Genomic DNA, 15,106 nt, shown 5'->3' with positions numbered 1-15,106 from the left:
CCACAGTCCAAAGACATGCAGGTTAGGTTAACTGGTGACTCTAAATTGACCGTAGGTGTGAATGTGAGTGTGAATGGTTGTCTGTGTCTATGTGTCAGCCCTGTGATGACCTGGTGACTTGTCCAGGGTGTACCCCACCTTTCGCCCATAGTCAGCTGGGATAGGCTCCAGCTTGCCTGCGACCCTATAGAACAGGATAAAGTGGCTAGAGATAATGAGATGAGATGAGATGAAAAATACTCAACCCTCTTACTTTCTCATGCTACTGCTACTCTGTCAGCAAAGAAAGCTGCTGATAAAGATGTAACATGGTAAGAAATAAAGTTGCATTACAGGCATTTAGCAGACGCTCTTATCCAGCACGACATACAACATACCCAGAGCAGTTGGGGGTTAGGACATTTCAGCCATTCCTGCTGGTCCAGGGAATCAAACTGGCAACCTTTTGATCCCAAAGCTGCTTTTCTAACCATTAGGCTATGGCTTCCCCCTAAATATTTCATCTATATTTTGAAAATTTTCACCTTTTATTCACATCACAGTGCCAGAATATGCTTTGGGTCTGCCTACTATTCTTTTCCAAATGCTCCCTTCTCCAAAAGTTATTGACACGGCTGTGGACCAAATGTTATGCATACCAGGAGATAGGCAGGATGCAAATGCAGGTGAAGAGTGTTTACTAAACAGCTTGCTATCAGATTACATTTTTGAGGGTGTTTTTAAAGGTACTTTAATGATACTGAGGCGCTTGGTATAGATGCTTTTTTAGACAAGTTGTGTTATTGGGTGTCATTGGCTGTGTTATGTGCGGATGCATACGTCACACTATTTTGTCACGTGGTTGCACACGAAGAATGTCTGTGCTTAGGATGGGCTCTAGGATTAGTCAGGACAAGACTAATGTGAGACCTGTGTGCCATAAGTAGGGACCAATCAGCTGCCAGCACTACCCTCTAATCCCACCCTCTTTTATGGTACTAGCACAAGGTCAGATTGCCACAAAGGCCCTGACCTGTGTGAGGGGCCACAAGGAGAGTGAAAATGCTAGGACAAAGCTGACTCATCAGACCCGACATGGACCTTAAACCCCCTGGCAGAATGAAGATTTAACAATCCCATTGTATACTTGGACGGTTACTTTGTTGATTAGTTGCTGAACAGCCCGTGTTCTGAAAACAATTTGAGCGAAGATGTCTCAAGAACAGAAATGTTTTACACTTTTGTGTCAACTCTAAGAACAGTATGTAAGAACGGTGGCAAAAAATTAATCTTAGTGAATTTGATCCAAACCATGTCAAAATAGCTTGGGAAGTATAAGGTAAGGTCCCACGTCACAAATTATCTATGAAAACGTCTTTTAGATGAAGTTTTTCGAACTAAAAAAAACACCAGGGTACACATTCATCCAGCCAGTAAAGTATTATATTATCCTAAATTGGGGACAATCTACTTTTAGACAGCATTTGGATAAAAGACCTGGATGAACACACTACAGCATCCTAGCTCTGCCTTTTTCAATTCCCATTCAGGCTGTTTGTGTACTTGCTTTGGAGATGTAAACAGGGGCCCTGCTAAGCTCAGCATTGATCTGTTGTGTAGCTGAATCTCTGACTTTAAATGAACCACTCAGGACCTCTTTCAGCCCTTTGCGTGCCACTCCATACTTCCCTCAGTACTATGATTGGTTGCCAACCATGACGTAATTCAATGGATTTTCTAAATATGGCATTAATCAATGTGCCATTCAATGTGTCACTGGCTGCAATAACAAAATTAAACTAAATGAAAATGTAATTTTCTAAAGACATGATTTCTGGAAAAAAAAAAGTGATTTAGTAGAATTTAAAAATCAAAATAAAAGCTAGAAGGCAAAGCTTTGTGGTGTTAGAGTAACAAATGAGTTGAGGTTTTTTTTCCCCAGCTTATTTCTGCTTGAACAGAATATAAATTACAGCTGTTGCTCTACAGTTTGCCTGCAATGGATATTAGACAAGACAATAGTGTCTTCTAGGCTGTATATCCAGTTTGTCAGGCTCTTATTGCCAGGCATTTACAACCTTCCTAAGGCTACTCTCGACCTGTGACCAGAGTGTCCCTGATGAGATGAGGTCATGGGGTGAACACCTATAAACTTTCCTGGCGTCTTTGTGTCCAAGTCCTCGATGCGGTCTTAGCTTTGTGTTTAGCCTATGTGAAAATTAAATGGCGTTTTAGCGAATATCGTCAATAGTTATATCAGTTATATTATATTTTTTGTGAAACAAGCAGGCAGGCAAACCAGAAACAGGAGAAATAATGTTGACTTAAAGTGCCATTCCACCATTGGCTGTATTCTTTGGCATAAAATACAATATATTTTATGACAACATGACTAGACAGAGAAATTTTTTAGCTTCAAAATGATATATCAAACATAATTTTTTGACAACGACAAGTATATTAATTTTGCGACCAAAGTCACCTACCCTTTTAATTTCCGCGCGGTAGTGAAACGTGATGTCATCGGCAGGTCCCCCTTCTTGTGTACCACGTCACGTGTGACGTGGCACAGATTATCAGCAATGGCGGATAGAACGCGATTTCCACTTGTCGATTGTTGTGCCGATATTCACCATCGACCGTCTCCTTTGGGCATCACTTGCTATTTTCCTTCGATTCTTTTCCGAAGCTGACAATCGCGTTCTATCCGCCATTGCTGATAATCTGTGCCACGTCACACGTGACGTGGTACACAAGAAGGGGAACCTGCCGATGACATCACGTTTCACTACCGCACGGAAATTAAAAGGGTAGGTGACTTTGGTCGCAAAATTAATATACTTGTCGTTGTCAAAAAATGATGTTTGATATATCATTTTGAAGCTAAAAGATTTCTCTGTCTAGTCATGTTGTCATAAAATATATTGTATTTTATGCCAAAAAAATACATCCAATGGTGGAATGGCACTTTAACAGTGACAAGGGTTGCAAGTCAACTATTTTAATAAAGTTGGATTGAAAGTAAATGAAGGGCCACTGCACAAAGCTGATTTAGCAAATACATGTCTATATTTTCTTTCTCACTGAATAAAGTAATTTGGACAGTGTGCAAATAAACATGTCATTTTTTAAAAATTGTTTCCCTGTGGAACATTTCTGAGTGATGAATGGAAAATACTGCAATTCTCTAGTTGGCCTCTAGGGGCATGAGTGCACTAGTTTTAAGAAAAAACAGCCAGTATGGAGAGCTTTAGGGACATTTATACATATCACACACATTGTGAAGGACCTGTCTTAAAGTGTTGGTGCTAGCATAACAGGAACCTGTCTAGTAAGAGTTTTGCATTTGTGCAACTTATCAGTTTTCTGTCACTAGACAGAAATCAATAAAGCTGAATATTAAAGCAAGACGGCCTTTCAATTTCATAAAATTGGTGAAAATTAGTTCCCTCTAAAATTTGGTCATTGTGATAAGTTTATTTCCGTAATATCTCACAAAATACCAAGCCATTCTATGGCTGGGAAGTTATTTAATTTGAGGGGATTCCCGAGCAAATAACATGCATGAAATCACTCGCTTCGCACAATCAATCAGACAGAGGAAGTCCGTGTGTGCATGCACTAACAGTCACATCATTTTGTCGCTAAACGAACAGCTCGCTGACCACAGATATTTATTAGTTTGGGCCTGCGTTTCCTTTCCTTCACAACATTGTCTTTTCTTCTCACTTTGTTACTGTAGTCTGTCTTCCACGTTTCATTCGCACACTCACGTCCACTATCATTCTCTCCTGTTTCAAATTTGTATCCCACAATGCCTTGCACAAATGGGGAAAGCCCACCATACAGTATGATGCAGGACAAAGTACCTTGAATTGTGTCATGTAAGCAAGAGAGAGAGAATTTAGGGCCACGTGGCCTTAAATTCATTAATTGTTCCATTTAAAAAAAACCCTACTAAAATTGGAAGTCTGCGATTCAAATTCAGTAGCTTTCAGTCCACTAAACTAAAATAATCGTCAGGGAAAAAGGTTTTTATGACTTGAAAAATTTGAAAGCCAGTCTTCCTTTTAAGAATGGGAAAGCTGAATATTAAGAGCAGAAGTAGTGTTGGTTTTGAGGCTAATTTAACCACAGTTACGTAAATTCCTGAAAGAATAGATGAGAAACGTTGATACTGTGGGAAACGGCGACCTATCCCTTATTAGTCGGGAAAGGAAGTTAAAGGCAATATAAAATATATATTTGTGCATAAAAGTACAAATAAACCATCACTACACAGTTTTAATGCTTGGAAAAGTTTTATTTAGCTCCAAGGAAGAACGAAGACAAGTTCAAGACCATTCCGAACAGAAATTTGTTGGTTATGTAGTGTTGATGATCACTGAATAAAAACACAAAAGGTTATACCAAATGTCAGAAAATATTGCACTTTGGTTCTATTTAATAATAATAAAAAACAAACAAAAAAAAAAACCCCAACTTCATTCATTCCTCAGAGAGAGTGAAGGGTTTAGCTTTAACACTGGACTACATGGAAGGCCAAGCACAGGAAGTGACCGACCATGAAAGGGGGAGCATTAAAGTTTAAGCTTATTATTTTTGCCTAAGGCCCAAAAATCACTTGCCAGTTGTGATTTTACCAGGTGTAGATTACCAAAAACTAAAATGAACACAAACAAGAAATGAATTGTCTCAGAATAGTGACATCTATTCCGTCCACTAGCAACCCAGGTCTCTATAGGTGTGCTAAACCACAGCTATTGTTCCCAAAATAAAGCCAGGTGAGAGAAACAGAACTGCTGCTGGTCGTCTGACCAGGAACCAAGCCTTAAATGCCCGTAATGGTAATCAAAGCTAGTCATCACAAAACATGGAGTTAAGCCATAGCAAATCAGAGTGGCATGTCTGGGGATCAGTGCTCGCTTTGAAGGACTATTTGGTTTTCCCTTTTTGTCCTTTTAAACATAAACACGCTTCAGACGACACAGAGACAGTCAGAAGGTTTTAAGTTGTAATGAATGGGAGTGATGAACCAGGTCAGTTCTTCAAGGCCACTATGATAAGACCACTTTAATGAGTCTGTGTACGTTTAAAGCAGAAGTCAAAAACTCACCGAATCCTACACACCCCTTACAGAAACCACAAACGACACATACACGCGCACACATCGGCTACGATCATCCATGGAGTCATTTCAAAAGGTTGTGAATGTAAGCGATGTATCAAACACTGCTTAAACCTTTTTCACTGGGAGATGGTTGAATAGCAATCTTCCTCCAGACCTCAGTGAGATATGATTAACCTTTATATTTCATTAAAAAAAAAAATAAAATAAACACCCACCAGGTGCTACATTATTACTGCACAGATGTGGAGCATTAACGTAGTTGTTGAATGAGTTCCAAAAACTAATGTATGCCTCATTTCAACACGGTTCGAGCCACAGTTTGGCTACTTCAAATTTCTTCGTGGGTCCTTTTGGAGTCGCAGTCATTGTTCTGAAATCATATCTGCCATCACTGGCCTGGAGGAATGTTGCGACAAAAAAAAAGGTCTTGAAGGAAAGCAGGACAAAAAGGGAATGTCGTTCGTCTTAGAAAGCTGCCTTGTGCATTATCTTGTCTGTTCGGTTAATCTAATCTACATTATTGTCTCACCTACATCCTTTTTTGCTTTCAAACAGTGCAATTGAAACAGTCTTTCATATAGATTTTTTTTTTGTTTCCAACCTTTTGGCAAGTGAGAAGTTCTCCTGAGTCTGAGTACTTTTTAGGCAGTACTATATAGAATCCTGCACTGTATTACACTACAAATAGAAAGGCAACAAACTGTTCAGGCCTTCTGCAGGCGAACTGCTGGGTTCCACCCTGTTTTATCTCTCCCCACTGCCTACGCATGCAAGTGGCAAATATCTTCTGTTCTCTACCACAAAACATGCGCTAGAGCATAATCCCCAAACAAACGGAGATTGACTTGAAGGCATTCTATGTTTAAAACCTATAGATGGTGTCCATGTGAACAGGAAGGGGGGAGGAAAAAAAAAAAAAAAAGTCACACTGCTATTACAAGTCACACAGGCAACAATGCCAAGCGTGAAGAGCCTTTCAGGTGGTGTATGCCACTGGACGCAGTTTGTCATCAGCATGTCCTTAGGAGGGAACGCAATTAAGAAAAACAGAACCACCTAAGAACAAAAAGTAGATCAGAGCAGGATTCGAGTCTCTGAATGTCAGATTTCTGTCTCTGAATTTATTCTCAGCAAGCTGTGCAGATAAATCGAAACAAGCCTGCAATGATTTAGTCATATTAGACCAAGACAGTGGAAAAAAAAAAAAAAAGATTTTCAAATTGAGCCTTATAACTCAAGCTAAAAAAAAAAGATGTGCAAAAATCCACAACATAAGCAAGAGATTCTAGTTTTCTCTCCTTTGTACTGCAGGTGGTAGCTATAGTGTGTCCTCTGCATATTTGTCTGTCTCCAGGTAGCTCTGCACTACAGAACCTTACTTTGTGCCATGGTTACAGAAAGAAGCAAGAGGACAACAGAAACTAGGCTGATTAAATCCTGGCGTCGCAGTCCAATCAGGTGCATCTGTCCACAGGGATCGACACAGATGAGCAATGTGATCACACTTCCCTGTGGCAGGAATGAAGTGACACAGCAGCGACTTCCTGCACTTTACTGTCCTCCTCCTGCATGTTCGTTTTCTCTCGGCGTCGACAGCAGTGCTCGTGCACTCGTCGTCTCCAGGAAAAAACTGAAAGTTGAAAGTTTGAAGGGCACGACTGCTCTGAGCTGGTGCTATGAGCTTTTCAGCGTGATGGGCATGTGTCAGGCCTCTGCTCCTCTGGCTGTCTGGTTTGATCTGGATTTGGATCAATCTAGAGGGACAGGACAGAGCAACGCAATTAAAAGTTAGGACACAAACGTGTCAGACAAGTAAATATAAAACAGACCATGGAGTCACACTGACATTTACTGACCCACTATTACACTGGGTTTGCGTCATGTTATAATTACGACAATTATGAGAGGACAGCTCAGGAATACTCCTCAAAGCTGCTCAGCTCCTGGGACTCGGGGAATGGGTTGTTTTGAGTGGAAACATGCTACAATTTATCTATCATCAAGTACCCAATATTAGAAATTCATACACATTATAGTACAGGGGTGGGCAATTATTTTTTTCCATGGGGCCACATGAGAAACAAAATTTTGTGGAGGGCCGGACCAAAAGGCTGAACTAAATTCTGCATAATATTAATTGTATTTCTTTATATAAAGCAATAAATAACATTGTTTTTACAAGCTGCTAAGACTGGTAAGAGTATGGAAAAAACGGAGGTTGCCTTACCAAAAAAAAAAAAAAAAAGTATTCAATCAAATTTCCCAAAACGATGGTTAACAAAATGTGCACGTTTGTACCTTTTTTTTTTCAGTCACATTCACCCCAAAACACAATAAAGGCATCACAATATTGTCTTTCTACTCCAAATATCAAGCAAGATACATATTATAATAATGATGCCCACATTTGTAGTCTAATCACCTCATTTGGTGCTTTTCAGTTTTTTATTTGTTCAGGGAGAGAAATCTCGTCTCTGTTGGTCTTTAACGAGTGCATCAGAGAAATCATCATCATTGTTGAATGTCTGAGGTGGAGATGCGAAGCACAGCTGACAGATGATTATCAGTCGATTCGGTGTAGGAATCAGATCTACAGATCGGCTCGGGCTCCGGCGCCTGCTGGTGACGTCACACTGTGATTGGCTGGACCGTTTGAAGGATGACGTACAAGTTTGTGGTTGGTCTGGACAAATTACGGAAGTATTTATCGCGGGATTAGGTTTCGTGGGATTTCATGTCATGTTCATGTCACGCGCGTTGCGTTTTTGTTGAACACAACTTCAAAATAAAAGCAATGCACATTCAGTCCATGCATGAGGTAAAATTAGAAAATACGTTTATTTTGTAATTTCTAATTAACCTTACGCGGGCCGGTCAGAATGAACCAAAGGGCCAGATGCGGCCCGGAAAATGCCCAGGTCTGTTATAGTAGTTAAACTGACATTACACTCCTTTCCACCTTAAACTGTCAAAGCCACTGTTTTTTTTGGGGGGGTTGTGTTTGTTTAGAACATGACTTTACACCCTGTCAAGTCAGTGCTTTAAGGACATTCAGCGTTCTCTCCTGTAATTAGAGCTTCTAAGAAATCTCAAACACTTCCTTACAAAGTTGGAAACTCAGAAATACCGCAATTTTAAAATGCGAGCATATTTATTTCCATATGTACATTAATCTGTTCAGGCTTTAATGGCACATCGTGTTCTCAGCAATTAGTTCTCAAGTCTATCCATCCATTATCTGTAGCCCCTTATCCTGTTCTACAGGGTCGCAGGCAAGCTGGAGCCTATCCCAGCTGACTATGGGCGAGAGGCAGGGTACACCCTGGACAAGCCGCGTTCTCAAGTCTATCATCTGCAAATCTAAGGACGTGCAATTTATTGGTAATATTTACCTCAGAATATGGAGGAGGAGGCTGAAAGCGGAACTCTTGGATGTAGGCAAACAGTGGGCCGTCAAAGTCTTCACGGCCCGAGGACACTTCCAGGCAGCTTTGTCTCTGTTCCTCTGTGACCACCTCTGCATAAGCTGGTGGAGCTGCAAAGTGAAGAACAGAAAACCATGTTCTATTTATAAGTCATTTCTGTTAACCGGTAAATTCCCACCATCCTTGACCGGCAATGTTAATTGAGAATGGCTAAGCATAGCCAACACGAAACACCAGATCTCACCTTCAGGTCTCTCTGGGAGACTCATGCCGAGCCAGTTCATGGTCATGCTACACTGGCTGCTAACAGAGGATGTGCGGCTGCCAAATGGGTGCAGGGGGATAGTGCCAATTACCAGGGGCAAGTTGAGGGACAAGTTCATAGCTCCTGGAATGTCCACGTAGACCTAGAGAAAGCAATCGGTGGCAACAGGGTCAGTCGCATGTACCTGTCTGATGTAACGATCCTGATGACGCCTTGTGATCATCTATGCACAGGATGGAACGGTTTCAGAGAGGGTGAGGAGGTCATAAGCATGCAGTAGCCTGAAATTTTGGGCTCAGTGGTTGATGAAAGTCTAAGCAAGATTGACTTTTAGTCAACTCTTCCCTTTTAAAATATCTTTGAACAAATGTAAACTTACTTCAAGCCATGGTTTTAGGGAATACTGGGTTTTATGGGAAATGTTATTTAAAAAGCATAAGATGCTTCAAAAATATAAGGCTTAGGCATAGATAAATTATCTTTGAATAATTAGAAAAGCAAGAAGTCAAGTTCAGTGTGTTACGGAATGTTTTGGAAATGTTTTCAGATTCTTTAAATTGATAAGTCACTATCTAAAAAAAAAAAAAAAAAAAAAGTTTAAAACCTGTGAGGAAGTGATGAAGGCTCCCAACTCACCATGAGCGAATACTCCACTCGAATGATGGTGCAGTCCAGGATGGACGGTGACATGGGAGGGATCTTCAGCAACTTCCCATTCCACGTCTCTGTCTTGCCAGAAGGCAGAGACTCGCCACGGGTGTTGGCCACCAATTGCTTGATCTCCTTCATCTTCCCTTTGGCATAAAAGGTCTGGGTTTGGTAGATGGCAGCCTTTGGCACGACCATGCGCGAGGAACAGTTCTCAACTTCAGCGAAGATCTGGATTGATTCTCCTGCAAGGAGCAACACAGGATTGACCTGATGTGACTATTCGAACAATAAGTTACAACAATACCAAGAGATTTCTAGACAACAAAGATAAAATTCATGCTTGGGAATTCTACATTACCTGGGGTGTAACCCTTCCTTTCAATTTTGGCACTTAGGGAGATTGGACCTGAGGTGCAGAACCAGCAGCATAGTGTCTTGTCTTTCGTGCCTGCCTGTGGAGACTGTAGAAAGCAAAAGAAAGACAAGAACAAACCAAACCAATGTTAGTGTCCTGAGACTTGTTAACTTCAGAATAACTGTTGAGCAGTGGTTGGTACAATGGTCCTCAAGGACTCCCAGATGGGCCACAATTTCTCTTGAAACCCCAAACACACCAAGAACATGTGGCCCTGGAGGCTCTGAGGACCAATTTAAGAACCCCAGTAATGTCAGAAGAAACCCAAGTTATCAAAAGATGATAAAGCAAGAGTAGAGTAATTTCCCGCTGTGACGTGATGTGACGCAGACAACACTTACCAGCAAAAGGGGAGTGTTAATGTCGATGTGTTCAAAAACGGTGAACTCTTTCTTGGTCTTCATGGGCAGAAGCCATGGTCTGTGCAGCTCTGCTTTCACCCAGTAACGCACACTGCCATGCTTCCCTTCGAAAGAGGTAGCCAAAGGTCTGCACATAGGGAACAGAGGGAAAAAAAAAAAAAAAGGTGGTATGAACAAACTGAAGGCTATTACATGATCAGACATCTTATCAATCTCTCATGAAGGACATTAACAAGAAAAGCCTACGTGTAAAATTACTGTTTCACTTTCGCATTACAACTGGAAAGGGTTAAGAATGCACTCACGTTTGTGGAAGCTCAAAGCTAAATGCATACTCATGTCTTCCTGAATGAATTGTGGTGAGACCTTCCTCAGAGTTATCGTCATCTGAAATAGAAGAGAACAATATTCCAAATACATGTATACCTTACCTGATATAGTACTATAAACATAAAAAGAGAAAGAAAGCTTATTTAATTTCACCTTAAAAAAAAAATTACATCAATTATGACATTCAAAAGACAGTAGTAGGTTTTATGATCAGAAAAAACAACACCTTTCATTAGATCATTATATGGACACTCGGAACCTTAATAAAATAGAAAAATCACACATATTCTGCATTATTATAAAACAGTATGATTGAGATATATGGCATGGTGGTGTAGTGGTTAGCACTGTCGCCTCACAACAAGAAGGTTCTGGGTTTGAGCCCAGCGGCTGACTTTGTGTGGAGTTTGCATGTTCTCCGTGTCTGTGTGGGTTTCCGCCACAGTCCAAAGACATGCGGTTAGGTTAACATGGGGCGGCCTTGGGCTGCAAGGTACCTAACCCCTGACTGCTCCCCGGGCGCTGTAGTGTGGCTGCCCACTGCTCTGGGTGTGTGTTCACTGCTTCAGATGGGTTAAATACAGAGGATGAATTTTCACTGTGCATGTGACAAATAAAGGTTTCTTCTTTTTCGTAGTGGTTAGCACTGTCGCCTCACAGCAAGAAGGTTCTGGGTTCGAGCCCAGCGGCCGACGAGGGCCTTTCTGCATGTTCTCCCCGTGTCTGTGCGGGTTTCCTCCGGGTGCTCCAACAGTCCAAAAGACATGCAGGTTAGGTTAACTGGTGGCTCTAAATTGACCGTAGGTGTGAATGTGAATGGTTGTCTGTGTCTATGTGTCAGGCCTGTGATGACCTGGCGACTTGTCCAGGGTGTACTCCACCTTTCGCCCGTAGTCAGCTCTAGCTTGCCTGCGATCCTGTAGAACAGGATAAGCGGCTACAGATAATGTATGGGCGGCACGGTGGTGTAGTGGTTAGCGCTGTCGCCTCACAGTAAGAAGGTCCTGGGTTCGAGCCCCGGGGCCAGCGAGGGCCTTTCTGTGTGGAGTTTGCATGTTCTCCCCGTGTCCGCATGGGTTTCCTCCGGGTGCTCCGGTTTCCCCCACAGTCCAAAGACATGCAGGTTAGGTTAACTGGTGACTCTAAATTGACCGTAGGTGTGAATGTGAGTGTGAATGGTTGTCTGTGTCTATGTGTCAGCCCTGTGATGACCTGGCGACTTGTCCAGGGTGTACCCCGCCTTTCACCCGTAGTCAGCTGGGATAGGCTCCAGCTTGCCTGCGACCCTGTAGAAGGATAAAGCGGCTAGAGATGTATGTATGTATGTTTTAAAATGGGAAACATTCATAAAGGGCAGAGCACATCCATATTAAAAGTTTAAAAAGCAATATATTCGATTAAAACTATAAGCCTCAAGTTAAAAAGAAACAGTATAGTTTTAGGTTCAACACACACTTCCGCTCCGCCAGCTCAGCCGAAGCCGCGTGCACGCGCACAACTGTCAATCAAAAGCAGAGCCGAACAGGAGAAGACCGGCCTAAACCGGAGCTGGCTGCCTCAGCGCCGCCTCGCGCATTACGCACTTACAGCCGTGCAGCGTTCACTAAGAGCTGCAGCTCAGACGTGTTGACTGTTTTCCACTGTAGCTTTCTTCATTCACTGTGCCTCCTGCACTCACGGAAAACATGTCCCCTCATTTTAATTCAGACTCAAGAATAAAACACACACAGCGCCAATAACCAGACAGAAAACCGACTATTTCTAAACTTCAATTTTATTATTAATATTTCAACGTTACAAAAAAGATACAGTTAGTGGATTGATTGCAGTATACAAATAACAGAAGACATTTTCATGACAGAAAAAAATATATCAATGACAGCATGGATATACGAAAACGTAAAGCAGTTACACAATTAAAGCTACACAAACAGTGACAGTGAACAAACCCTTCGACATGCTCTGATCTACATCCACACAATGACATGAATACAGATATCGGTTCTTCACACTGCTGTGGGTTTGACCGGCCAACAGCTTGTGTGTGTGTGTGTGTGTGTAAGTAAAACACTTGCAAGGCTGCAGAACTTAAGCATTCGTTTCAAGATGATAAATTTAATATGCGAATATTTATTATTATGCATTCGGTGGTACCAAGGGAGAAAAAAAAAACCGTATATAAAACCATGTGCAACAGCGAACTGCTAGCTACACATGGGTCCTGTGCAATGCCACCTGCGTAATACACTGCAAACCTGTTAATTTTTTTTTTTAAATCTCTAAAAAAAAAAAAATTTTCCTCTTTTATACACATCCTTAGTACTTTTGCACTACTCCGTCACTGCCTTCTTTTTTCTCTTTGCTCTAACAATGTAAAATCTCCCCTTATGGGATAATAAAAAGGCCCTTATCTTAAAAGTTGCAGCTACAGTCTGTACCACTTTCTGCAGAAGTGTGAAGTCATCGACAACACGTTTTCGGCGTGAGCCAATCAGGAGCGAGCGCGAGCAGGTACTGCATCAGAACAGGATTGAACCGCTTTTAACAATGGGTGGAAACTAAAGGAGAAATTGTGCTAAACACCAAGTAAACATGTTATTTTTGCAGTTATTCGGGTCAAAGCAGCAAACTAGCCTTTGTTTTAATAGATCTGACATGTGGATTTTTTTTCCATTTAATAAAAGAAAGAAAAAAAAAAAAAAACACCTGACTTAACCAATAAGAAGCCTGGCGTTGGTTTTGCTCGCCCATTCATTCTTTCTGACAGTTGGGTTAAAGCAGAACTATAATGCATATTAAAAAAAAAACAGTCTGAAAACAAGCTCAGTCGATCTGGAAGGGATTTAAGTGTAGTTTATTTAATATATAGTAAGAAGAAAAAAAAGTCAACGCTGAAGAAAGTAGGTGGTGCAAAAAAGCTTAAACAGTTGCATTCTGCACCCAGTTGACTTGTAAACAAGTGTACACAGAGAATAGATCATGGATGATCAGTGAAACACATCAGGATTGTATTCTTACCTCTTCCATGGCCAATAAGGATGTCTTTGTGACTGAGATACTCCACTTCTTCTGTGTAATTCTGAGTGTAGGCAGTGTTGGATCCAGCATTTCGCGATTCAGTCCAACGCACTTTCGCCAGCCCCTTGGCGTGGATTTTCAGAGACCTGACACGGATTTCTCCGGTCACTTCGATGAAGACTCTTCCTGAGACACAGTCCCCGCTGGAGAAGACAGGGACATTGCTGTCGTTGTGACAGTCATAGCTTACAACGAAGCTCTTGACTTTTCCTAGCACCATGGCGACAAGAAAAGAAAAACAATCTCGATGATGTACAAAATTCTGTAGAAAAAAAAAAACACAAGTCTATGAAAATAATCTCGTATGAAAAAAGCACGTCGCAACACTGTTTAGTGTCATTGATGTGCAAGAGCTGAATAACAGCAAAAGGATGCTGTTATCGCGGCTCTGACACAAGACACGTCCTCAGCGGTCCGCTATGAAAGACAAGCGAGTTTGGTCGCTCTGCTCACTTTAAGCCAAGGTTTGGTGAGAAAAACAACTCACTGCGCATGCGCGAAACTTTTTTCCCCGCCCCCTCCGGCTCGAGGGAGGAGGAAGGAATGAGTCTCTCTCTCTCTCTCTCTCTCACCACAGACAGCTTTCAGACATTATATTTAAGAAGAAACCTTTATTTGTCACATGCACACTTCAAGCATCCTCTGCATTTAACCCATCTGAAGCAGTGAACACACACACACACACAGGGGTCAGGTACCTTGCTCAAGGGCACTTCAGCCCCACGTTAACCTAACTGCATGTCTTTGGACTGTAGGGGAAACCGGAGCACCCGGACGAAACCCATGCAGAAAGGCCTTCGTCAGCCGCTGGGTTTGAACCCAGAACCTTCTTGCTGTGAGGCGACCGTGCTGAAAAATCTAGCTTTTTTTTTCTAGACCAGCTGGCAGAAAGGGCGGCACGGTGGCGAGGGCCTTTCTGTGTGGAGTTTGCATGTTCTCCCCATGTCCGCGTGGGTTTCCTCCGGGTGCTCCGGTTTCCCCCACAGTCCAAAGACAAGCAGGTTAGGTTAACTGGTGACTCTAAATTGACCGTAGGTGTGAATGTGAGTGTGAATGGTTGTCTGTGTCTATGTGTCAGCCCTGTGATGACCTGGCGACTTGTCCAGGGTGTACCCCACCTTTCGCCCGTAGTCAGCTGGGATAGGCTCCAGCTTGCCTGCGACCCTGAAGAACAGGATAAAGTGGCTAGAGATAATGAGATGAGATGAGATGAGATGAGATGAGATGAGCTGGCAGAAAGGAAGTTTCTGAATTACAGCTACTAATACTATATTGCAGGCACAAGTTACAAGGTGCACAATAGTAAGACTGTTAGAAGGTTTCAAACATCTCATCTCATCTCATTATCTGTAGCCGCTTTATCCTGTTCTACAGGGTCGCAGGCAAGCTGGAGCCTATCCCAGCTGACTACGGGCGAAAGGCGGGGTACACCCTGGGCAAGTCGCCAGGTCATCACAGGGCTGACACATA

The 15,106-nt window shown here is 42.1% G+C and overlaps 1 protein-coding gene across 1 annotated transcript; it reads right to left on the bottom strand.

Moving 5' to 3' along the window:
• Positions 1–4,261: 4,261 nt before the first annotated feature.
• Positions 4,262–14,084, bottom strand: arrdc3a (arrestin domain containing 3a). The gene is made up of 8 exons (XM_060907082.1): positions 13,577–14,084; positions 10,534–10,615; positions 10,208–10,355; positions 9,810–9,912; positions 9,437–9,693; positions 8,780–8,942; positions 8,503–8,645; positions 4,262–6,864 (listed from the first exon to the last, which is right to left on the bottom strand). The coding sequence occupies exons 1-8, from the start codon at positions 13,854–13,856 to the stop codon at positions 6,796–6,798; spliced, it is 1,245 nt and encodes a 414-aa protein (XP_060763065.1). The 5' UTR covers positions 13,857–14,084; the 3' UTR covers positions 4,262–6,795.
• Positions 14,085–15,106: the final 1,022 nt, after the last annotated feature.

The sequence above is a fragment of the Neoarius graeffei genome, chromosome 24 (genome assembly GCF_027579695.1).
Source record: "Neoarius graeffei isolate fNeoGra1 chromosome 24, fNeoGra1.pri, whole genome shotgun sequence".
Lineage (NCBI taxonomy): Eukaryota > Metazoa > Chordata > Actinopteri > Siluriformes > Ariidae > Neoarius > Neoarius graeffei.
Note: the sequence above shows the minus strand (reverse complement) of the source record. Positions and strands in the feature narration are given on the sequence as shown.

What these genes read in the sequence shown, in the direction of transcription:
- arrdc3a (XM_060907082.1), bottom strand. Translation starts at nt 13,856, where the DNA reads ATGGTGCTAGGAAAAGTCAAGAGCTTCGTTGTAAGCTATGACTGTCAC. An exon ending in AGCTTTGAGCTTCCACAAAC is followed by an intron (nt 10,356 to 10,533) that starts GTGAGTGCATTC and finishes CCCTATGTGCAG; the next exon opens with ACCTTTGGCTACCTCTTTCG. An exon ending in TTAACACTCCCCTTTTGCTG is followed by an intron (nt 9,913 to 10,207) that starts GTAAGTGTTGTC and finishes TGCTTTCTACAG; the next exon opens with TCTCCACAGGCAGGCACGAA.